The sequence below is a fragment of the Squalius cephalus genome (genome assembly GCF_949319135.1).
Source record: "Squalius cephalus genome assembly, chromosome: 8".
NCBI lineage: Eukaryota > Metazoa > Chordata > Actinopteri > Cypriniformes > Leuciscidae > Squalius > Squalius cephalus.
Genome location: NC_137129.1, coordinates 36,019,236 through 36,045,456, shown reverse-complemented (window position 1 = coordinate 36,045,456; position 26,221 = coordinate 36,019,236). Strand labels below are relative to the sequence as shown.

General features: G+C 37.0%; 3 protein-coding genes across 3 annotated transcripts in view; 1 reads left to right on the top strand and 2 right to left on the bottom strand.

Moving 5' to 3' along the window:
- LOC307162910 (uncharacterized protein) overlaps positions 1 to 4,707 on the bottom strand; it is a 53,474-nt gene extending 48,767 nt beyond the window's left edge. Inside the window, exon 1 of the mRNA XM_079878658.1 lies at positions 4,536 to 4,707. Coding sequence (XP_079734784.1) covers positions 4,536 to 4,560 — 25 coding nt within the window. The 5' untranslated portion in view covers positions 4,561 to 4,707. The remainder of the gene's footprint in view (positions 1 to 4,535) is intronic.
- An 82-nt stretch (positions 4,708 to 4,789) lies between these two features.
- Positions 4,790 to 10,678, top strand: pdk2b (pyruvate dehydrogenase kinase 2b). Its single transcript, XM_079878660.1, has 11 exons — positions 4,790 to 5,046; positions 5,610 to 5,751; positions 7,430 to 7,501; positions 7,599 to 7,783; positions 7,957 to 8,046; positions 8,133 to 8,210; positions 8,319 to 8,395; positions 8,487 to 8,585; positions 8,980 to 9,090; positions 9,172 to 9,285; positions 9,851 to 10,678. The coding sequence occupies exons 1-11, from the start codon at positions 4,929 to 4,931 to the stop codon at positions 9,992 to 9,994; spliced, it is 1,230 nt and encodes a 409-aa protein (XP_079734786.1). The 5' UTR covers positions 4,790 to 4,928; the 3' UTR covers positions 9,995 to 10,678.
- A 2,140-nt stretch (positions 10,679 to 12,818) lies between these two features.
- Positions 12,819 to 18,707, bottom strand: LOC307163295 (CD209 antigen-like protein C). Its single transcript, XM_079879335.1, has 6 exons — positions 18,417 to 18,707; positions 16,343 to 16,471; positions 15,204 to 15,374; positions 14,945 to 15,126; positions 14,578 to 14,693; positions 12,819 to 13,757 (listed from the first exon to the last, which is right to left on the bottom strand). The coding sequence occupies exons 1-6, from the start codon at positions 18,499 to 18,501 to the stop codon at positions 13,598 to 13,600; spliced, it is 843 nt and encodes a 280-aa protein (XP_079735461.1). The 5' UTR covers positions 18,502 to 18,707; the 3' UTR covers positions 12,819 to 13,597.
- Between the last annotated feature and the right edge of the window lie 7,514 nt (positions 18,708 to 26,221).

Here is a 26,221-nt window from a genome sequence, read left to right as displayed (position 1 = left end):
AACATCATGCTTTGGGGCTGTTTTTCTGCAAAGGTACCAGGACGACTGATCCATGTAAAGGAAAGAATGAATGGGGCCATGTATCGTGAGATTTTGAGTGAAAACATCCTTCCATCATCAAGGGCATTGAAGATGAAACGTGGCTGGGTCTTTCAGCAAGACAATGATCCCAAACACACCGCCCGGGCAACAAAGGAGTGGTTTTGTAAGAAGCATTTAAAGGTCCTGGAGTGGCCTAGCCAGTCTCCAGATCTCAACCCCATAAAAAAATCTTTGGAGGGAGTTGAAAGTCCGTGTTGCCCAGAGACTGCCCCAAAACATCACTGCTGAGGAGATCTGTATGGAGAAATGGGCCAAAATACCAGCAACAGTGTGTGAAAACCTTGTGAAGACTTACAGAAAACGTTTGACCTCTGTCATTGCCAACAAAGGGTATATAACAAAGTATTGAGATTAACTTTTGTTATTGACCAAATACTTATTTTCCACCATAATTTGCAAATAAATTCTTTAAAAATCCTACAATGTGATTTTCTGGACTTTTTTTCTCTCATTTTGTCTCTCATAGTTGAAGTGTATCTATGATGAAAATTACATGCCTCTCTCATCTTTTTAAGTGGGAGAACTTGCACAATTGGTGGCTGACTAATTACTTTTTTGCCCCACTGTATTTATTTTCTGTATCAAATATTTGGTAGCATTCTCTGTGATATCCATCACCTTCTGTAATGGTGTCTGGTATAAGTTCACAGGTTACATTCATTCTGTGAGCAGATTCCAGTGGTTCAGTTAATCTCTTGTCACGTATTTCTTTCATTCTGGCTAATCTTGCATTATATCCATAATATATTTTATAAAGGATATTATTTTATATCCATACAAGGCCTTAACTATATTAAATTAAAAATAATTAAAAACAACTATTTAAAGTAACTATCAATGTAGTAAGAGGGGTCAATTATATTAAATAAAGATGGGGAGGGTGAGGAGGAGCTGTGAATAATTTCGTAGTCAGCTTTGATATGTTGGAATGTTAGCACGTTAGCATATTAACTGATGCTATGGAAATGGTCCTTGATCGATTATATCCATACAAGGCCTTAACTATATTAAATTAAAAATAATTAAAAACAACTATTTAAAGTAATTATCAATTTAGTGTAGTAAGAGTATTGGGTCACCTAAAAGCTGCTCTGATTGACTAGGCCAATCTCGACGTGTTAAAATCGTTTATTAGGGTTTCCCTATTCACAGGGCTAAAACAGTTAGTGTATCCCAACAATGTCAATGTTAACATTCAGATTCATATTCTACACATACAGACCTTTCAGAAAAGCATGATTTTTTTTAAGGGGAGGGGGTTGGGGTGCATGATAGGCGAATCTAGGTCGTGGCCTTGAAATGGGCTCATTATATCGACATAAAGCCTTACCTATGTTAATTTTAGACACCTACCAATAAGCAGCATGGTAGGTTTTTGACCTAAGTCATCATATGTTAAGTTTGAGTGTGTATTGGGTCACCTAAAAGCTGTTCTGATTGACTAGGACAATCTCGATGTGTTAAAATCGCTTAAAATCGTTTTTTAGGGTTTCCCTATTCACAGGGCTAAAACAGGTAGTGCAACCCAAAATTTTCAATGTTAACATTCAGATTCATATTCTACACATCCAGACCTTTCAAAAAAGTATGGTTTTGTTGGGAGGTGGGGGGGGTGCACGGTAGGCCTATGTAGCTCGCCGCCTAATTTTCTTTGTGAATGAATAATGTATCGTAAATAAATAAATGTTCTTCCTTAAAATACAGGGTGCATAAGTTTGGACACCCCTATGTTAAATTCCCATAGAGGCAGGCAGATTTTTATTTTTAAAGGCCAGTTACTTCATGGACCCAGGATACTATGCATCCTGATAAAGTTCCCTTGGTCCGTGATGTTACCTAGAGATTGACATGGAGAACTTTCCATAAGATCATCTCTCAATGCAAATCAAACCAGCTATTAGGCTAACTGAAATAAAACCATGCCAATCTCTAGGTATGGTGAAGGCTATGTGATGATGTGGGGCTATTTTAATTCCAAAGGCCATGGGAACTTTATCAGGATGCATAGTATCCTGGATCCATGAAGTAACTGGCCTTTAAAAATAAAAATCTGCCTGCCTCTATGGGAATTTAACATAGGGGTGTCCAAACTTATGCACCCTGTATTTTAAGGAAGAACATTTATTTATTTACGATACATTATTCATTCACAAAGAAAATTGGTGTCCTTAAAGGTTGGATTTTTCCTATTTTTTAAATTAAGGCATTAAGTTTAATTTCCAAAAGATGATTTTTTATTCCTCTTTTTAGTCAGCTTTAGCATGGGTGTCTAAACTTATGCATAGCTTATGCATAGCACTGTATATATATATATATACACATACATATGTCTTCATTGTGTATATGAAGAGTTCAGATGCAAAAGCCTCTAAGTGCCATCTGAAATTTTCTTATAGAACGATCATTTTTATCAAGCTCGTATATTTAAGTTCAGTAATTTCACTTAAATGACAATGAAAATAGGTCATTTTCATTGCCATTTAAGTGAAATTACTGAACTTAAATATACGAGCTTGATAAAAATTATCATTCTAGAAGAAAATTTCAGATGGCACTTAGAGGCTTTTGCATCTGAACTCTTCATATATATATATATATATATATATATATATATATATATATATATATATCAATAATGCACAGTGGCTCCCAAAATTACATGGACATATAAAGGGTTAGTTCACCCAAAAATGAAAATTATCCCATAATTTGCTCACCCTCAAGCCATCCTAAGTGTATACGACTTACTTCTTTCAGCAAACACAACTGGAGTTATATAAAGAAATATATGCTGGCTCTTCCAAGCTTTATAATGGGAGTGAATGGTACCCTAGATTTTGAAGCCCAAAAAAGAGCATCCATCCATCATAAAAGTAATCCATACAGCTTAAGGGGTTCATAATGCGTTTTGGTAAAAAAAAAAAAAAAAAAAAAATTAAATCCATATTTATAAATACCTGTCACATTTATTATAAAGCTTGGAAGAGCCAGGATTTTTTTTTTTTTTTTTTTTAAATAACTCCGATTGTGTTTGGCTGAAAGAAGAAAGTCATAAACACTTAGGATGGCTTGAGTGTCAGTAAATTATGGGATAATTTTCATTTTTGGGTGAACCAACCCCTTTAAAGCTATGGTCTACGATTTCAAAGATTGTTCATTATTAATAACCTCGTTTAGATGCTGGTTATGGTTCTACAGTACAGTCCTAACAATATGAAGAGAAAAAAGAATGAAAAAAATCCATTCACTCTATTGGGTGTACAGCTGCAGAGAAGTTGACCAATGTAAGCTGTCCGGCCGGACAGCTTACATTGGTCAACTGCTCTCATCCAATCCCCCGCTCCTCTTGACGCTCGCGTCTCCACCCCACCGCACCCCACCCCGCCCCCCTCCTGCGTCATGAAATTTCGCGGGCAAGCAGCTGACAGTCTATGGTAGCTAGCAAAGTAGCATCAGCTCAGCAATGGAGAAAAAACAAACCAAAAAAAAAACGACGCTGACACGGCTGACTTTTTGTTGAGCAGGTAAGCATTTATTTTTTACTTTTATGGTGTGAGGTGTTACATAATAGCTTTTTATCAGTCTGACAACATGCTTATGCTGCCGGTCGGCATTGGAATGTTAGCCGTTTAGCATCGCCTATCACGGGTCAAAGTGATTATTTCTTGAAGTGCTTGAATATATTTCAGTATATATTCAGTTTCTGTTCGAGCCGATCGGAATTTGAACAAGATGCGCCAATGTTTACTACCGGTGATCACAGCTTGACTGAGTGACGTTGTTTAGGTCGTTTCCCGGTGGGAGGGATCAGGTAGCACAGAAGGGAGGGGGGTGTGTGTGGAGGGGCGGGATGAGTTTTTTAAAACTTCACAACTGTCTCAGGCTTTCTCGACTGATTTTCAACATCGTAGACTACAGCTTTAAGTCACACTTAAATTAATGTGTTAAAATAATATAACAAAATTATCAGAACAAGTAACATTTGTTTTAAAGAAAGATAGCAAACCATACATTTTAACGTAGTGTGTGTGTGTGTGTGTGTGTGTGTGTGTGTGTGTGTGTGTGTGTGTGTGTGTGTGTGTGTGCTAAAACAAGGTCAATACTCTCATTTACTTTTGTCATTCATTTGATTCCTTTTCATGTACGTGCATATGAAGTCACCTCATCATGGGACATCAAATAGTACTGACTTACTCTGACCTCCTGCCACCCTTACCAGTAACTCAGGTCATTATTGCATATTGCACATTTCTATGATGCATCACTGTATTTGATCATTTTTAAATAGGCCTAGTGGATTTTGTAATGCTTGTATTGGCAGCCTAATTTTTCAGTGTTTTTATTTATTTATTTATTTTTCAGGCTGCGTTGCCGCTGCTCTCAATGATAAATTCCTGTACTCGGGTCCAACTGGGTGATGGGTGAAGCCTGACCTCGTTGTCCAGCTGACTGTATCATCTTTTATGGGTCGTCTAGTTGTGATGCTGTCGTGTCGTGTGATTTTCCATGTTGCAGCACAAACATCACGCAGATGCAAGCTAAGGTGCAAGGCAAAACACGTTGTTGATCGCGGTCTTGAGCGTTGACGTGTACCCCGTTTCCTCTGTCTGATTGGTCACTATCGACGTCGACGTAATAATGTAGGCGTGTCACTGTGCAAGAACGCAAACTTTAAAGAGTTGTGAACACAGGGCTCAAGACAGACCCAGACTGAATAAAGAAATTCACGCGAGGATATACTGATAACTTTTCCAGATACACGTCTTTGTTTTGTACATTGACAACGTTTGTTTTTGTTTTTAGTTCAGATATTAAGGTTTTCCAAGATGAAGTTTGTAAGATTTATAATGAGGAATGCTGCTATGCTAAATGTACCAAAACATATCGATTACTACGCGAAATTTTCTCCATCGCCGTTGTCAATGAAGCAGTTTCTGGATTTCGGTGAGTTTAATTTTGTGTGTGTGTGTGTGTGTGTGTGTGTGTGTGCAAAATACGATCATTCATCGATGAATAGTGATGACATTTGCCATTTGTGCACGTGCTTTGCAAGGATAGATTATAAATTATTTTTATTTTTAGATAATTTGAATGATATCTTTATGTAAAAATTATATATATAATTATAAATACGCAAAAAAAAAAGTTCCAACAACAAACTATTGTAGAATGTGCTTAACGCCGGCGAACGCGTTCAACTGATGGGGTAACCATAGTAACATTTCGCTGCTCTTGCACTTTCCGTAAGTTCCGTAAGACTGACATTATAACTTTATTATAGGTTTATGAACAAAAATGCTAAAATGTATTGTTAAAACTATTTTAAATTTTTTAGCTTTTGGTGCTATTGGGACGCCAAAATAGCCTATAATGTGTGCACGAAACGAACCTAAAAATAAATTACTGACAGATAAAAAAACAAAAATAACTAAGATAGATTACGTTTGTTCTTGCTGATATTCCAGTTATAGTTTATCGCTGATGTTTCTGTCACGTTCTCTTTGCAGGATCCACAAATGCGTGCGAGAAAACATCTTTCGCTTTCATCAGACAAGAGCTTCCCGTGAGACTAAGTAACAGTTTGAAGGAGATCAACCTTTTACCTGACCAACTGATAATGACACAGTCCGTTCAGCTAGTTCGCAGCTGGTAAGTTCACGTTTTGGAGTATCAGACAAAAAAACAAACAAAAAAAGGAATTAACTCTTGAAGTGTCTTATAGTTTGAGTAAACAGACAGAAAAGAAAAAGATGAACCATGTGAAAGTATTATCTATTACATTGCTGAACATATTAACCCATTAAAATGGTGTATTTTTCACGCGTGCATTATGTAACTTGTCCCACGGCTCCTTAAGTTAGCGATGAACTTTGCCCTAGTTCCCCAGCCTGAAGTTTTCGAAGAATCTTCTAAGCCTCAATACGTTACACCACTCTAAAGATAGAAGTACAGAGCTTCATCCTATAAATATTAATACAGACACTCGTGTCACTTGTTTACTAGAAGGCTGTCTGAGGGTACGATTATGCAACGGATATGGCAGTTAACTTCAGAAAGTGAAATTTGAGAAGGTGCAATGTATAGCTGTGACGCGCAGAGTTGTTTTCGAGAACAGTATGTTCTACTGTACATGTGTTACCGCACCGCGAGGAGGAGGGAACGAGTGCTAACATTTTATAAACAAAGCAGGGGGGGAAAGTCATTTAATTTTTTATAGTTGATATTAATATCAAATATATTCAAAAGAATATCTAAAATAGAATTATGATATTATAATACTCTATAGAGCCATTGTTATTTTAGTATTATTTGTATACTACTATAATAGTATTCATTGATATTTTATTAATAATAATATTTGTTTTTTTTAAAATTAGCATTAATTTATTTTATTTCAGTTTTAGTCATTACTGTTTATATTTTATTTAATTTGAGCTTTATTTCAATACCGAAAACATTTTTTTAAATGATTTTAGTTAACAATAATAACACTGGTTTTAGTTAACAAAACAACTCTGGTGAGTGCTTACAAATGCAAAACTTGCCAAACATTATGTAGGTGGAGGGTCTTATTGGAGACAAACTCTCAAACTTTGACTCTCACATAAGGAATTTACCTTGGTATTGAAGCTTTCAGCACACACATATAATAAGACTCATAATAACATTTAAGAATAACATATAAAAAAGTATTAAGATAGAAAAATAAGGACTAAACACTGAACAATCAAACAAAAACAGCAAAAGAATTGAAGAGCTCAAAGAGTGGACATCCAATCCGGCCCACATCCAAGTGAAGAAGCCACGCTCATGTCCAAATACGTTGTGATTTATTTTTTCCTGCAGCCAATTCTTACGATTTTATTTGTCAATCACAGTACTGATTTCCTACACCAAACACTGATCCCTAAACCTGCCCGTCACTATAAACTTAATGACATTAGGTGCAGGGTAGGATTTCTGATGAAGTGGTTTGGAGGGGGAAAATCATGCTTCCTCATTAACTTTGAAACAGGAAGAAGCATCGAGAAGACTAAACCCTTACACATTTACTCCTTATATGACAGACCGCACTGAAACCCACTCAAAACCTACCTTTACGCCTAAAAAACCCTTTTAATCTGGGACTTGCGTACTTAAACAAACCTAAAACCAACCCTTACGCCTGAAAACCCATTCAGTCGGAATCCTACATTCAACAAATCAGGTCCCACTTGGATGTGGGCGGGTTGGATGTCCAGCGCGCCCTACTTGATTGGTGGCACCATCTTGATAGTGTACAAGTTAACCTTTCATCCTGTTTGTTTTCTCTCTCTTACCTTCTCAGGTTTGTTCAAAGCCTGATTGACATCCTAGAATTCCAAGACAAGAGTCCCAATGACCCTAGAGTTCTTGAAGAGTAGGTTCTACATACACATCCAACATGAATATTAAAGCAGTAGTATTAAAACAAAACAGCAGGATTCATGGTGTTGTTTTGTTCTTTGTCCCTAAAGTTTTGTGGAAGCTCTGGTGACCATTAGGAACAGGCAGAATGATGTGGTACCCACCATGGCCCAGGGTGTCATTGAGTATAGGGATGCATTTGGGGCAGACCCTGTGACATGTCAGAACATTCAGTACTTTCTGGACCGCTTTTACATGAACCGCATCTCCATTCGCATGCTCATCAACCAGCACAGTAAGTAAATCTTGTCCTAATACCTGGACTTTCTGTCAGCACTGGTCATTAGATCTTGAATAATCCGGCCTGTTCCTGTTTGAGTCAATGATTCACTGGATATGCGAGAATGATTACCTCATGTAGTGCACCTCTAACCCTCTGTTCCCGTTTGTTTCCTGCTCTATCTCCAGCTCTGATCTTTGATGGCACCACAAATCCAGGGCATCCCAGCAGCATCGGGTGCATTGACTCCTGCTGTGACGTCACAGACGTAATCAGAGGTGAGTGCTTTAGTGCATACTCTAATACAAATGTTACCCTAGCGACAGGTGCAAATGCAACATTAATGTCCTGTGTTCTGCTTCAGATGCATACGAGTGTGCCAAAATGCTCTGTGAGCAGAATTACCTCGGATCCCCTGAGCTGGAGCTTGCAGAGATAAACGGTGAGGAACAGACATTCTCCAGACTTATGCATTAAATCACATTCCATCTAGTAACCTAATGTTCACAAACTTCAATTTTTATCTTAAAATATTTGTTCTCTGTTGCAGCAAAAGACAAGTCGCAACCAATCGAGATATCCTACGTTCCTTCTCATCTTTACCACATGGTTTTTGAGCTCTTCAAGGTAGACATGGTGCTTTATTTCAGATTCGCATCGATTGAAGAAATAATTATAGATTGTAAATATATCATTTTTTATGTCTCCCCCTCTCTAGAATGCAATGAGGGCTACTGTTGAGAATCATGAAACAAGCAGCACATTGCCACCAATCAAAGTCAAGGTTGCTCTAGGCAGGCAGGACCTGTCAATCAAGGTGCGTAAATGAAAGTTCAAGTCTAAAGAGAAATTTTTATCTAGACCTATTACCTTGTGTGAGGTCACGCCGCCACCGCCTTGTTTGAATCATTCTTCTCAACCTGTCCTAGATCCAGCGATAACTGATAATAACGTTATATAAACTCTCCTAAAGATTTATTTTCTAACCACCCTTGATCAACTTTCAAATGAACCAGATCAGCTTTGACTAGTATTAACGATACCGTCAACCTTTGCCCTGCTTGGTGGCTAAAGAGCGCAACAAAGCAGACATTGAAATGCTATATCCATGCTACTTATTCAACAGTCAATCCCACATATTTGTCATCTGATGTAATGCAGCTCAAAAAACACATTATTGTTCTCTAAACATTCACTTTTTCATGTTCCAGATCAGTGACAGGGGCGGTGGCGTTCCTTTCAGGAAGATTGATAGACTTTTTAGCTACATGTATTCGACGGCGCCCAGACCTACTCTTGGTGACCATCAGCGGACCCCAATGGTAGGAGCATAGGACGCTCTTTAACACTTCATAATAACAGTCATGAACAAATGTTTCAAACCTGCCCTGTTATTCCCTCAGGCCGGCTTTGGTCACGGCCTTCCCATCTCCCGCCTGTACGCACGCTACTTCCAAGGCGATCTCCAGCTTTATCCAATGGAGGGCTATGGTACGGATGCTGTTATTCAGCTGAAGGTAAGATCATAACATAAAGGGTTAGTTTGCATAAATGTAGAAATGATGTTCATTCACTCATCCTCATTCTGTTCCAAACCAACACACTTCTTAAAATGTGTTTTCAGAAAACAAAATCTTTTTCACTTAGAAAAAAAATAATTATTTAAAGAACTGTTCACTGAAAGGTTCTTTGGGGAACCAAAAATGGTTCTTCTATGGCATTTCTATATATTTTGGAACCTTTATTTAAAAAAAAAACTGGTATGACTTTTTTTGCCCTGTGAAGATACACAAAAGTAGTCGATGTATGTTTTGTTGAGTCAACATTATGCTGAACTTCTCCTTTTGTGTTCTAAAAAAACAAAGAAAGTCATACAGGTTTGGTACAATGAGTAAACAATGACACAATCTGCATTTTAGTTTAAATTTTAAACGATCTGCGAGATGATCAATCATACTGAGAGTTTTGCTGACACTGACCTTATTTGTTGAGCTTGTACCTGTATAAAACATCCTGTTAACTTTGGACATTACATTACACTCTTCAAATCATTAATCCACAGTGACGGTCTTCTGCCAACAGGCCCTGTCCACAGATTCAGTAGAGAAGCTTCCGGTGTTTAATAAGACTGCCTTGCGGCATTACAAATTCAACCAGGAAGCTGATGACTGGTGCGTCCCGAGCAAGGAGCCACTGAACTTGGCTGCGTACAAGTCCGCAAAGTGAACCACAGGAGTTGGTTGCCTTAAAGATATAACAAAGGTCTTCAAGAAAGGCCACCGTTGTGAATGCTCGCATTCCCTACCGAACTAGGGACCAATGACGGCATTTCCCAACATTCTTCGAGTAGAAGAACTGGGAACACTTAAACTGCATGTGGCCAGAATTTAACAAGCCAAACAGTAGATTCCTTAGTATAAAAGTAAGTTAGTACTGTGGTGCTGCTGAAGTGGGTGTTTTTCAGGCACGAAGAGTGTGAAGACCTGGAGGGGCGAGAGGTGATTAGATGCATGTGAACCTGATTGAAGCAGAGTTAAGTTGCAGAAGTCTGAAGAGAAGTTTATGTATTGCAAAGGAGTAAAATACTGAAAGTAAAAGAAATGGATAGGTGAGATATGAGACATTTCAGAGGTCGGAGAAAATGGATGACTTGTCATAAGTGTCAATTCAAAAAAAGGGAGGCTGTGGCCAAAGATGTTTTTTTTCCTTCTTTAAAGAGGCTGGAAGTTTTGAAATCATACTTGATGTGTGATTAACTCTTATTATAAGAAAAGCATGTATGTTAATATATGTTAATAACACTGTGCTGTTTTGTTTTATGAATGACCACAATATTTATGTTTGTTAAAAGGACCCTTGTTGTTTGAGATTTTTATATAAATTAAATAAATAAATATTTTTTTTCATCAAGATGCATAAGCTGTTGTTATTGCAAGGAATTTGTAAGCATTTCAGTGAAAAAAAAAAACAACTAACACATATGTGATTGTGTAATCGAGAACATGATATACGGGAAAATGTGCACACACACAGTTTAAGAAAACAAGCTAATCTGCATCAGTGTTTCCCAACCCTGTTCTTTAAAACACACCAACACCCACACATTTTCAAACCACACCTGATTCAACTCATCAGCTGGATAGTTGAGACTTTAAGACCTGAAATGGATGGGTCAGAAAAGAGAGACATGACAATGTTCCCTACTGACAAAAAGTGGAGACGTGCAGGACTTTCGGTTTTTAGCTATAGCAAAACAGTCCGTTATGTTGCTTAATGTTGCATATCCTATTATTTTTATTTATTTGCATAATCATAAACACATTCATTTGTATCTTAGATAGTTTAAACGTTTACTACACATTGTTATTTCATATATAAAAAAGAAAAGAAACTTCAATTTCATCCAGATTTTTTTGTATTACTTTTTCATTTCTTAAATATTTTCTGTATTTATCTTTTACATTTATTTTTATTCTTTTTAACTTTTATTTGTTAACTCTTTCAGTTTTCATGTATTTTTATATTCCTTTTTTATGTGTTTGTTTATTGTTATATTTATTTATAACCACCTGCTTTTATTTCCATATTTATTTACTATAGCTTACATTTATTTATTTTTATATTTTCGTGTGCAAAGAGGGAGGTTTGGTCCTCCAAACATTCAAAGCATTGCTAGCCCTGTTTGTCCTGGTGGGGGAAAAAAAAAAGTCTTATTAGCATAATAGATTCATTTTATATGAAAGTTTACAAATTCATACAGGGTATCATGGTGTTAAAGTGACCTAAACTTTTTACTCAGCCTAAGTTGTTCCAAACCTGTATTCGTTTCTTTCTTCTGTTGAACAAAAAAGAAGATAATTTGAAGAATGCTGGTAACCAAACAGTTGATGGACCCCAATTGACTTCCATAATATGAAAAAAAAAAAAAAAAAAAAAAACTATGGAAGTCAATGGGGCCCATCAACTGTTTGGTTATCCATAGTCTTAAAAAAAATCTTCTTTTGTGTTCAGCAGAAGAAAGAAATTCATTCAAGTTTGGAATAATTTGAGGGTGAGCAAATGATGACAGAATTTTCATTTTTGGGTGAACTGTCCCTTTAACAAAGGTGTGTTTCTGAGAACAGGGTTTAAATAATGAGCTGGAAACACAATGCATGTAGCCCACGTACTGCTCTCTATCAGTCTGACCCGACCTGTTTATGGACTATGATTAAGATTATGCTGATATAGGTAAAATATAGTAGCCTACGTTGATTAGGCTGGTGGCTTCACTGTGGGATAGTAACCATGGCAATCGGTTACGCCTCTGTCATAAAAAGCAGTCGGATGGGACGTGAAAGGACATGAGCCAAAAAGCATCCATGCATGCACACCTTACGCAAACGCTCACATTCAACATGCAAAACTAGACAGGGCAACTGAGCACTTGCTTTGTAGGCAAAAAAGAGACAAAGACGATTGAAAGATTATTTGTGCTGCTTTCCAAAGACTTTGACTTTTGAGTTGGGTTTAGTTGATCACATTCTAGTCTGGTTTAAATGGTCTAAATTAACCTTGTTTGAATGGGTTCTTGAGTGATGCCCATAGTTTGGAAAAAAGCAACATAGAAATGGCTTTTAAAGGCTATTATGATTATTTTTAACACTATGATAGAGATCAGTTAATCAACGTTTATGTTGCAAAATCCACAAATCAAATATGAAGAGAAAAAGAAAACTAAACTGATGGAAGTTGAACAAACTCAGGGTAGGAAGATTAGTTTTGAGTTGACAAAACCAAACCAATCCAATCAGGATTTGTTGGTATGACGCTGATTATCACTTTCTGTCAACTCAGGCTTTGATCCTACGAAATAACTATGAAGCATGTGCACAAGAAAGTGTGACATCAGTAGCGAACAGCCTATCACATGCTGTCAAACTATTCACTTCTCTTTTCTGCAGAATATTACGAGATTGAGAAATATTCAGAATCTAAATACATTTACACATCAATAAAAGAGTTGTCTATGAAAGAGGGCAACTAAAAGAAAACTTCTTGCTATATCAGTGCAAGTAAATGTTGTGAAATTAGTTTATATAGTTGATAATGTATGTAAGGGATAAATAATCCACGGTAAGCCATGCATTCAATGATTTTAATGCTTGACATTGGAGGCAAAGAACCGCTCAATGCAAAGCGAGGAGTAAATTACTATAGCAATGAACACCGCTAAAAGCAGAGTCAATTTCATAGTGCCTAAAACCCAGGACTAGCGCAAACTAAACTTAAACATAAACCTGCTTCATGGTATAGGCCCCAGCTATTGACTGACCCATTATGTTCAAAATTTTTGACTCAATGCTGCGCCCTACTGAGTGTAAGTGGAACTGCCGGACAAAACCAAAGTTATAATAAAAAAACAAACAAAACAGATATTTACATAAAAGTTGTTATATATAGTCATAATAGTTACCCCAGAACTGCAATCACAGCATAAGTCATTCAAAGACGTTTAGTTGTTTATGAAAAGACAATACATTTTACACTGAAAACTGATAAATCAATTGATCTTTCTATAATTCTTTTTATAAAATTCAAGCACTTAATTACCTTACAAAAATCATCCATTGATAAAAAGCATAGCTAAAGTTAGATAAAAATAAATGCATATATGATGTTAGATTAAAATAAACAGTTAATTGTTTTTTTTGGCTCATTACTGCAGTTAGTCTTTTTTTTTATTTTTTTTAAACATTTAAATCCCTGAGACCAGTCATGCTAAACACAATGGTAACTGCATTACAGATTGTATTGATAATGGTCTGTTTCGATTGGTGGGAGCAATGATCAAGTAGACTCGGTCGTCTTCTCACAGATCCAGGGCAAGGACATGTAGCACGGCGCATCATACCAGCTCTTTACAGCCACACGGCTTAAAACATCTGTTTTTATCATGTAACCACAGTCTTCATTGATATGGTTGTTGGGTTCGCCATCTTCCCAGAAACTATAGAGGAAAAACAATGGGTTAGTCCCAGTCAGACATCATGGTTTCCTTACGGTCTGTTGGCTTTTAACAAGTGGAGACTGCATAATAAAAAAAATAAAAAAAATGACAACGGCAAATTAAAGTGGTTCTAAAATCTGTTTAATAAGGTTTTCTCAACTTTTTAAAAGGGACATTGCATTTGCTATTTTTTTTTATTTTCTCTGTACAGTAAGTCCATAACGTTAATGTCTATATTCTGTAGCACCCAAAACAGTTGTAATTTTATTTCTATGTGACCATTTTATATCCTTATAAAAAATTTCTATAATTAATCAGGCTGTAATAAGTTTTTTTTAAGTGAATGTCTAGATAACCGCTTTGCAAAATAAAATAAAATAATATGAGCACAAAATAAAATAAAAGTCCTGGTTCCTGTCATTTTCCCTTTAATAATTACAGAATATATTTAAAAGGAAAAATATCAATTCCTGATTCCCAAGCAGTCACTAACATTAATAAAAGTCAGATTATCATTAAAGATAGAGGATATATGAATAAAAAATGAGTGAATGCAGGATCTCTTTATCTTCAGCTTTTTTACAAAGAGGAAGAAGTAACAGGAAGAATGAGATGATTCAGTGTCATAACATGAGACCATGTCTCCAGATGAGAAATGAAACTACAATTCAGTAGTTTTAACTCGATGTGAGATGTGTCATCTAGTACTGAAGCTTTGACTTCTAATGTGACTAACATTAATAAAAGTCAGATTATCATTAAACATTGAGGATATATGAATAAAAAAATCATATAGAGCTTTAACTTGTTAAGTTCTTACCCTCCAACCAGTTTGGTTCCATCCACCCAGTACCAGTCGTCTTCTACTTTTTCATCACTTATGCCAAACCAGTAAGCGTTCCAGTGTCCACGGGGCAGCAGGTCCCATATGAACGTCTTTATCCGGTCAATAAGTCAAATATCATTAAAATCAGTGGGGGAAAAAAAACCTTAGTAATCAATTTTAATGCCTCACATGTTTTGGCTAAGATCCCTTCCTCTTTTGCATATTTAGTAGTTTCTGTTCTCTTTTTTCACCCACACATATAGATGTGGACAGTCAGTGTTACTTGAGGTCCTTAGATGTTCTGCAAATATATCTGCATACTTAAAGCGCAGTGAGATGCACAGCTCTCGTCTGTCCTCACCTGTTCCTCAGCCGTATGGATGATGGCCAGGTGTCCTCCGTTCCGCTTGCAGTACTTCTGACTGTCTGACCAACTCCTGCCATACACTGAGATGTAGTAACAGCTGCCGTTAAAGAGCTTCCAGTCTTCAGGGCAGGGACTCTTCGTTGGTGCTGGAGTGGTGCGTGGTGCAGGGGTTGCCTCTAAAAAGACATTTTTGGACGTTATGCAAGAGATTGCTTGTTAATAACACAAATGCATGCACTCACACCTCACGAACCAAGCTTAGTGATTTTGTCCTTCAACTGCGACCGCTCTCTCTCAAGTTCACTCTTCTCTTTCTTCACAGTCTGCAGTTCTTCAGTCAGAGCCATTACATTAGCGCAGCCCGTCTGCATGTGTGTTTCAGAAGCGCTGGAGAGGGAATCCTGATTAGAGGAATGGCCCTTACCTAAGAAAGAGGAAATAAAAGCAGATGTGGGTTCACATTAGGGATTTTGAGCAATAAAGATAGAAAGATGAAGTTTACAATGAAAGTGATGTGTTTATGAGTTATATGACTGTTTTACACAAGAAATGGATGTTTTTTTATGTGCTTGTGTTGATTATATCTGTAAGATAAAGCAAATGAACTGTTTAATAGTTCGAAATAGTAACAGAATATACCAAAATGAGTCGAATGGAATCGAAAATAGAATCCGATCAAATTAAGAACTTGTGAATTGAAATCAAATTGAATCTGGAAATACACTATGTGGACAAAAGTATTGTGGCACACACCTCTTATTATTGAATTCAGGTGTTTCAATCAGACCCATTGCCACAGTTATAAAATCAAGTACATAGCCATGCAATCTGCATTTACAAACATTTGTGAAAAAAGGGTTCATTGAAGAGCTCAATGAATTCAAGTGTGGTATTGTGATAGGATGCCACCTTTGTAATAAGTCAGTTTGTATAATTTCATCCGTGGTAGATATTCCACGGCCAACTGTCTGTATTGGAAAATGGAAGCGTTTAGGAACAGCAGCGACTCAGGAATGAAGCGGAAGATAGTCACAGAGCAGGATCACCGAGTGCTGAGGTGTGTAAAAGTCACCAACGCTCCGCTGGTTCCAGAACTAAAGAGTTCCAAACTTCCACTGGCAATAATATCAGCACAAATACTGTGTGGCGGGAGCTTCATGAAATGGGTTTCCTTCCCAGAGGAGTGAAAGCTGTTACAGCTGCAAGGGGAGGGACCCATTTCATATTAATGTCTATGTATTTAGAATGCAATGTCATTAAAGTCATTGTTGGTGTGAAGATCATGTGTCCCATTACTTTTGTCCAGTATAAGTATCAATGATCAGCCCTACTTGCTGATAAACACTATCACACCAAATTGCGCAAGTCATGTATATGAGAAAGGAGAAGTACCACTGTGAATACTTGTGACCACCAGGATCATAAGTAAGATGAGGCAGAAGGCAGTCAGGCATGCTGTTGCCACTTTGAATGGTTCTTGGCAAAATCGCTTTCCACTTTTACCCCCAGCGTTCTTAAATACTGTGGACAAACAAATAAAACAACGATTTACAATATAACAATTGTATAAAAACAGCCAAGTGACAATGCACTTTTTTACACAAAGTTAAACAAATGAAGCAAATTTACATAACATTTATTTGACAAGAAATAAAAGCTTATGAAAACTTTTTTGGATTACATGTCACCCATTTCAGTGAATGATTTACAGTATTTTCCACTGCCACTGAGGTTAACTCAAACCCTGAGAGTATTGATGAGTACTTTATCAAATAACGTTGTAGGTTTGTCAAGCAGGATTTTTTTGGCATAAATCATAAATCATTTATGGTTGGTGACATTTAACAACTGGACATTTATGGAGCATCTGAGGTTGAATAATTGCCCAAAAAGGTAACAAATGTTCACATTCAGGAAAGTGTAAAAAGTAATCCTTTAGAATCATCTGTTGAGAAACACATATTGGTCAATGTGATAGTGGTTTGACCCTGGAAAAACAAACATCCTTTTTGAAGCACATTAGGGTGGCCAAAAATTATGTATCTGATAAAAGTAGTATGCAACAAAACTTATACTTTATGAATAAAAATAAATAAAATCAACAATTTTAGCTTTTATATGACAATTGAAAAATAAATGATACACTTTAACTCATTAATCTAAAACCACTGAGTCTTTTTTTTTCTATTCTTTTACAAACTTTCTTACAAGGTATGGTGAAAAACAGGCCTTAATGTAAACATTAAATTCAGAATGAATGTTTGTACATTTAAAAAAATATAGGCCTATACTTAATGTCTAATAAGTACACTTTATTTATAAAGCACATTTAAAAACAGCAAAGCTGACCAAAATGCTGAATAGAGAAAAAAAGAGTCCAACAGAATAAAGAATGAAAACAAATAATAAAAACAACAACACAAACTTAAAATGCCTGGCGAGATACGCTTTCAGCTTATTTAAAAAAAAAGATAATAGAAGGTGCAAGGCGGATGTACAGTGGCAATTGATAAACGGGGGCAGCACCTGAAAAGTCCCATGCAGATATACAAGTTAAAAAGATGCGGGCCCAGAATAGAGCCCTGAGGTACTCCAATAATAAGAGTTGAGAATGAGGAAAACTTACCCAACACTAAAAAGACCTGTCTTTAAGACATGAACTAAGACATCATAAGGAAGTACCCTTGATACCAATCAAATGTTCTAAATGCCAAAGAAGAATATTATGATCAACAGTATTAAAGGCAGCGGTAAGATCGAGTAACATCAATACAACACTGAACAAATGGCTCAAAAATCACTGAATTAATCATGGAGAATTAAATTAAATCAGATACATTTTTAAACAGTCCTTAAAAACCTCAAAGGACACATTTAGGCGATCATGCTTCCATCTCCGCTCTGCTTTATGACAAGCCTGTCTGAGAGTACGAGTATGATCATCCAGCCAATAATAAGATTTAGGCTTTGATTGTTTCAGCTTGAAAGGAGCAATTGAATTTAAAATTATAGAGCAAGATGATTAAAAAGAGAATTCTAAATTACGAGTCTAAATTCTGAAGGGATGTAAGTCATGCATCACTAATACTATTGCTCATACCAAAGGGTTTGTGATTTGAATCTCCTTACCCTAGCCTAAATATAAAACTTTGCCACATAAATGTAAAATCTAGTGTTGAAATGTTTGAATCAATGTTTCAACTGTTCAACCAAATGTATGATTGTTAAAAAAAAATCTAATCAACAATTTTAGCTTTAATGTGACAATTTGTACGTATTATACACCTTAACTCAATCTAAAACCACTGAATTAAAATTTCTAAATTCTAAAATAATATTTAGAGCTTTTTTTTTTATATATATATTTTTTACAAACTTTCTTGAAGAAACACAGGCTTCTACACACAGTGTAAATGTAAACATCAAGACACAGCACATGCATGTGTCCAAGTTCTGATTCTCATACCTGAATATCGCACCTCTGGACTGCTGGAGTCATTGTCAGGCTCGTCGATCAGACTGTTGTGCATTCCCTCTCTGTTTGCAGACATTGCTCTCGTTTTGCACGCTATCCCTCTGTTCACTGCAGCAGTTTCTCAACTGCAGGGGTGTTTTAAAACAACATTGTGTCCGTGTGCTGTGACGTGCTATTGGTTGTCATTGTAGTTCTCTGTATCTCATTAGATCCAGATGTTTGTTTAGCCAGAGAATGTCATAAGCAATTTCCCCAAAAAATTTGCTGACACAAATATTCTGTGATGTTTTCTGTAAACCAGCAGCTTATGACTCACCCTAACTGTAAACATTACCTTATTTCATAATGACTGAATATAGCCACTCACATATTGTTTAATACATAAAGCAGCAGTCCGTAACTTTTTTTGTTCAAAATTTACTTAATAAGCGAGTAGGCCTATCCATTTTCCAAACCGTGTTTTTGTCTTATTCTGAATCACTATGGTACAATAAGTGTTTATATTCGAACTATTTTAGTCCGCTGCGTGACTCGTCATTGACATAAACATAGAGAAGTAGCTCCGGCTACAATGATCTTCCGCAAGACACATGCAGTTCTGTTTATTGGCGTCAAAAGTTGTAGCCTGACTACGTCAGACTTCGTACTTCCGCTCAATTTCAGTTCGCTTCTGTACTCAGTCTGAGATAGCAACCTATCTTTCCGTTTTCCTCCGGCCTCAAAACAGCCGGCCAATCAACGAACAGAGGGCGGGCTGAGAACCGTGACGTAGACGCTGATTGTACCGTGGAATGGATGCGTAGATTTACTTCACATAATCTGCAAAAGTCGTTCACAGCCATGTTCACTCCGGTATTTCGCTCGATGGTTTTGTTTTCGCATCAGACATGTGTTTACAGTGGAAGTTAGATGCGGCTGAGCCTGGGCATAACACACGTCACAACCAAAAGTTATGTGATTGGCTTGGGTAACCAATAGGCTTGTTTTGAGATGAGCAAAATCTGCGCAGAATCGATCACCGGTGATCAGCGCGAGATGCATGCCGGTTAGAAATGTGTCCGAGAGCGGTCCGCCTTGCTCTGATGTCATGCTGACGTATGTCAAAAATCTCTCGCGAGCGCAAGGCACACCTGTCGGATTCTGAAGTCGAGCGCAGTTGCTCTCCACCGACTGCGCTGATCAAAAGCATGATGGGAAACGACTTGCTGACGACACAGCTTGATGTTCATTGGTTTAAACAACCGTGATGTATTGTTCTCTTTTAAAATGTTTGATTTTAAAACTCTGATATCATGTTTTATGTGTACGTTATGTGGTAATATTGCCAAACTATCTCAGTGCGATCTCTATGGGTTATGCAATGTAATTTTTATTAAAAAAAAGAAAGAAAAAAAAAACACATGTCTGTATTAAAGAAAAAAGACTGATAAACATGTATTTGGAATGGAATTAAATAAGTAAGCTACTTTGGGTGTCTTGTTCATTATATTTATTTTCATATAAAAGCAACAGAACTTAAATTCCATCCAATTTATTAGCAACACTGTGCACGTCCGTGAATCCCGTGAATCCCGCGATATCCGTCTTTGATCTCGCAGGTGTCAGATCCACTGCGAGAAGAGAGAACTGTCCGGCTTGCCTGCGCTTTTTTCACTCCTCCTCTCACTTCAGCCGCCAACTCTCGCCTACATTTCAGGCGAGGCAAGGCGCATCTCAAACCAGCAATGATTTTAAACTTCAGACAACCACTGGACGACATATGTACTCGTCACTGCCCTGAAGCGCGAAAATCAGCCTTTTAAATTTCAACTGAAACGTTGAGCCGTCTCATTCTTCATCAAGCAAGTATACATGAGAATTGCGTTTAATTTAGCTAAATAAGATACGTATTTATTCAAACACAACCTACAACTTCCTTGTCTAATGTGACATTTATTTGAACATCTTCTTGACAAATATTTAACTTTATGCCAAAAGTATGAAGACAAAATTACTTTAATGATGATTAATTAATTTCAGCACTCCTTGAACAGGCAGCGACTTAAAGGAGAACTCCGGTCAATTGTAACATTGAGCTCATTTTTTTGTACATTTGGAGTGCTGTCAATACAGAGAACAACGACAAAAATCGGTGTTGCCTACACCGAGTTATTCTATTTTTAAAATTTGCACCCTGTTGACTTCAATGGGGCAAGTACTAAACCTGCTTTTAGCCTCTTAACATCCTTGATGTGTCATTACAAGTGCACAGAAAATGTGAGTGATTCCTTCTGAGTGAACACGAGTGAGTCTGACTGCAGTAGATGTGAAAGAAATGTATAAAAATGATGTTATTTAAGCCAGCGCAAATACCTTTGTTTACATCCTGTTTTTCGGTTAAAGTCCAAAGTAGTCGATTGCAGAGTTCACACGCATAGGTTTAATACCTATGATCACGCGCGTGAACTCTGCAATCGACTACTTTGGACTTCAACCGAAAAACAGGATGTAAACAAAGGTATTTGCACTGGCTTAAATAACATCATTTTTATACATTTCTTTCACATCTACTGCAGTCAGACTCACTCGTGTTCACTCAGAAGGAATCACTCACATTTTCTGTGCACTTGTAATGACACATCAAGGATGTTAAGAGGCTAAAAGCAGGTTTAGTACTTGCCCCATTGAAGTCAACAGGGTGCAAATTTTAAAAATAGAATAACTCGGTGTAGGCAACACCGATTTTTGTCGTTGTTCTCTGTATTGACAGCACTCCAAATGTACAAAAAAATGAGCTCAATGTTAAAATTGACCGGAGTTCTCCTTTAAGCGCGTAGCCTACTTGTTGCACGTTAATGTTTTTTCCTTTTTTCGTTTTTTTGCAAACGCACAGAATTGTATTATTATTATTATTATTGTGTAACTGCTCGCACACCTATTTATTTTTTCTTTGATTTGTCGTCTCATTCGTTTCTTTGCTAGATTTTCTCATGTCTGCTCATGCTAGTTAACGTTAGTCCACTCCCTGTATAATATGTTTGTTTGTTTTTTCTCACAAATGTATGACTTTTGGTAGTGCAATTTGATTACCATATGCAGTTTTAATAAAGTTGAATTAGCTAACCTTCTATGTCATTTTTACTCTTCAAAGTGTACACTTGCAGGTGTTGATTATAATGAATTTACTGTTAGGGCCATAAATAATAATAAGGATAAACAATATTTAAAAAGTAGGCTGTATAATTATCTAATTAAATATGAACCACAAAACATAACATGCTAAATGGGGGATAGCATTAAAAAATTAATTTTCAGAACATCGTCTCTCAGTTGCTGAATGTTGCTACATCCCTGTCGCGTCTTACAATTCTACGTTGTTACAATGTTGCGAGCACGTAGACAGCGATCTTGCCATATAGAAATGCAACGTTGCCACAACGTAAATGTGTTTGCTGGGTTAGTGCATGAAACTCAAAACTGTTTCAACTGACTAGGCCTACATCTTGAATGTGGATATCCGGATGCCAGATAACAGTTCAAATAATAGTTGCCAACAATTCTGATACATGCTTAGCAATTACTGGGTTTTAAACAAGTAGGCTAGAATCGATCATTACATCCTCACCCTTATCTTAGCCCATAATTAAATGCAGAAACGCAGAAATTTGTTCAACCAGAGTTGCAGTCGTTCCCTCTGACACTTATAGCTTGTGTTTGTGAAAGTTTGGGTTTGGTGGCATGCCTGAACTAGTTGATAAAGGTAATCAGAGGCTTAACCTAATATTATTATATTATTATAACATAGCCTTATACATAGTAAATCATACAGTTTGGAAGGACATGAGGTTGACTAAATGACGGAATTTTATTTTTGTGTTAACTATCCCTTTAATAGTGTCAACAATACAGGTTTGAGGTGTTTTAGGATTCATGCTAACCATTAGGAACAAGGTGATATGCCATTAAACATTATACACATTTCTTCAACCACTAGATGGAAGCAAATACATGTTCCAGGACAGCCAGGAAACTTATAATTGCAAAGCTAAGCCTTTAAATCTGATCTTACTCATGAAAATTGACCACTGCAATGTTATCAAGCTAATTTATTGTTGTTTTTCCCCCAGTAGAAGTAAAAAAAAAAATCAATTATTAATTAATTATTAATTAAGAATTACCAGGCAGTACATAACATTATTATTATTATTTTTTAATAAAAAAAATACATTTTATATTCTTACAATTTTTTTTAGTGCATTTCAATCTAAAAGAGCGGTTTGGATTAAAAATAAGGCCCCGCAAGTTGTTGTTGAAAATGTAATTTACATCTTATCCTTCATATACAACTCATGTAGCAGATGACATTCTGTTGTGTTTGACTGTGCTATCCTGAACACAACAGTTGAAATACAAAAACGACAACTGGTTACTCCAGGATACTACATTGGTTGTCCCCTGGTTGTTTTGCAAAAATATGAAAGACTGAGTTTATTTAGGCCTCAAGAATGAGAGGAGGTGATATGGAATTTATAAACACTCATTTTACTGATAGTCTGTCTTCATATCAGAGCCGTTCCATCTGAAGGATAGATCGAGGTTTAAAAAAAATACAACCAATACCGTCATTATGACGATGTTTCAATCTGTTTTTGTTATAGGAAGACGAGGAGGCACCAAAATGTTCTCATATGAAGATACTGGCACCCAAAACCCACTATAAAACAACTGAAAAGTGTCAGAACTTAAACTGAAAAAAATTGCCTATTAAAAGGGTTAGTTCACCAAAAAATTATCCCATAATTTATTCACCCTCAAGCCATCCTAGGTGTATATGACTTTCTTCTTTCAGCCAAACCCAATCTGAGTTATATTAAAAAATATCCTGGTTCTTCCAAGCTTTATCATGGGAGTGATTAGAGCCTTTGGAGAGTCTTTGAAGCTCCAAAAAGCGCATGCGCATTACATATATAAAAGTAATCAAAATGGCTCCAGGGGTTAATTATGGCCTTCTGAAGCAAATTGATGCGTTTTTTAAAAAAAATATCCATATTTATAACAGTTTAAACTCGAATCACTAGCTTTCGGTAAAGGCCATACGCAAGTCAAGTTCCAGGAGAAGAGTGACCTCTGACCCGACATATGGAAAAATTCAAGTAGCTGCCGTACGCGTGAGCTTAGGTGAACTCTCACGGTTTAAATAAATATGGCTGGGCAACAAACTCAAGCTCCGACATTTCTCTTTACAAATTCACATTTTAGACTTCTAATTCGTGACCGGTGTTTTGTTTTGTTCTATGAGCAAAAATAAGTGTATTTATATACCTTATGAAGCACCACTAAAATTAAAATGTCAACAAGTGCAGGAGGCCATTGCAGCCTGCAGGAGGTGCTGTAGCCTCTTTGGGTTTTTTAGGGTGCCATTCATTTAATTAAAAATAGACGAACAAATACATAATAGCACACTTTACCATTATAGTGTAAAGCTTCTGAATGATGATAAAGCCACTTAGCATATGAGACTAGCTTAGCTTTTGTGCTCCATTAATACATATCATGAATAGTTACAGAAACACCATACATTTTATCCATCTGACAACAACAAACCTCAACAGTGAAGTAAGTGAGAGCTAAGTGCATACCCTTTATCCTTAATGGAAAGCTTCAAACTATAATGGACACTACCACAATCTATAACCACACTCGCTCTGAAAATAAATCAAGCTGTCTCATTCTAATGGAGGCTAACATTAGTCCCTCATAAAACATTGATTTAACCTCTCAACCATGGCCAAACAAATCGAAAGGCGTGTGGGCAGTGTAGTCTTTTGTATCTCGACTTATTAAATGTCAGACCATATGAGATTTTCCTGGCGCTCATTTTCCACACTTTTGATCACACTGTGATCTGCATCTATGGAAACCATTTTACTGGCTTAGATGCTCTGATTGGTGTGACCTAAAATATAAAACTGCCAAACCAAAGTGTTTGCTTGCTCACCAATAAACCACAGTGTGCCTGCAGAGCTGTGTGAATGGCAGTAATGTTGACAGAGGCGTGTGAGAAACGGCATTGTGGGTACAGCGGCTGACAGTGGTGGAAGTTCCTTTGCTCATCAGATTGATATACACAAGCCACCAAACAAAATGTGAGTTTAAATGCCCACTGAAGTGCCTAGAAACGTGCAGCGTTATTCAATGTGTTGACGTAATTTCCACTGAAACAGGAAGACAGGGCGGGACATATTGAACAGCTCCTCCTCTTTTTTAAGAATAGCCAATAGCGTTTAGTTATATCACAGCTCGGCCAGAGCCGTTTAGCTTGGTAAAGCCGCAGTTTTCTTCTAATCTCTAACAGTTTCATCTCCATATCGCTTTAAACTATAGCATTCTGTACAGAATTCAAAAGGACCCGTTATGTTTTCTGGTCTGCGCCGACTCGCTCATATGATCCATTCTGTGCTTATTGTGTCTCTGGACCGGAGCAGACTGTGCGCGCAGCGACGGTTCGCGTCACACTAACATAAAAACAGACTTCATTCACCAAATTTAAACTGTCTGAATCGTTCCCTATCCCATATGTAGTGCACTATGTGCCATTCACCATGTAGAAAATAGTAAATGAGTGAACAAGTGACAGATTTTAGCTGCAGCTTCAGCGTCTATTTATAATGTAGGGGACGGGACGCTGTGGATTCTAGAGAGCATTTGATTGGACAGAACATCTGATGATAAACGTAAGTGCAGAGTGATGTCATCAAAATCATTGATGCTTATTGGCGGAAGTGAGAGACTGTTTTCAATTTTTATTTCACAGGGATTTAATTTTTTTTTAGAATCATGTCAGATTTAGTGGGTGAATCTTTTGTGTGGTAAATGAAATTCAGATTATATCAGGAAAGTAATGTAAATTTGCGATCATTTTGCGCCTATAGACTGAACACTTAATATGCGTCACCATTTTAACAAATTTGTGTTTTTGTAGTTTACACAGAGACGGTAACGGTATCGTTTTCGAAAACTTGCACTTTGAAACCCATAAGTTTGTGTTTTCAGGCCCCCAAAATGGCGTTGTCTTGTAAACGAACAGCCAAAACGCAATGTTTTTAGTTGAAAACGGTGTCATGTAAACGGCTCCTAATTTGGTCACTGTTTCCTCTCTCTGTAGTTCCAGTATTCATGCACCACCATCTCAAGGGTTTACAGAGAAAATGAGCAGAAGTTCTGTGGGCGAAAACTAGAAACTCAGCTAACCGAGGTCTGCAGAAGCGCTTCTCTGAAAGTCACATCGAACCTTGAAGCAGTACAGCAGCAGAAGACACACCGAGTGCCACTCCTATCAGCTAAGAACAGGAAACTGAGGCTACGATTGGAAAAACGTCGCCTGATCTGGTAAGTCTCGATTTCTGCTGCGACATTCAGGAATTTTGGCGTAAACAACATGAAAGCATGGAAAGAATTAAGGCAGTTCTCAAGGCAAAAGTTGGTCCAAGCCAGTCCTAGCAAGGTGTACCTAATAAAGTGTCCGGTGAGTGTATAACTCCTCTGCATTGGCTCAACATTGATTAAATCCATCTATTTTTGTGGCTGACAAATGCATAAACATCACTTCATGACCTACTCCCCAACATCTCCTTTCAGTATTATTCATCTTACAAATGGGTCATATGACTTCGGTGCATGGAGTTCAGTTTCAGCTGAAAAATGACTGGTGTCAGTTTTCTGCAATGCACTTTGGAGGCTTACAATACAAATAACACATACCAGTTAAAATACAGCAAAGACAAAACACAAGTGTGCTGTCATTAGGGTGTGAGTCA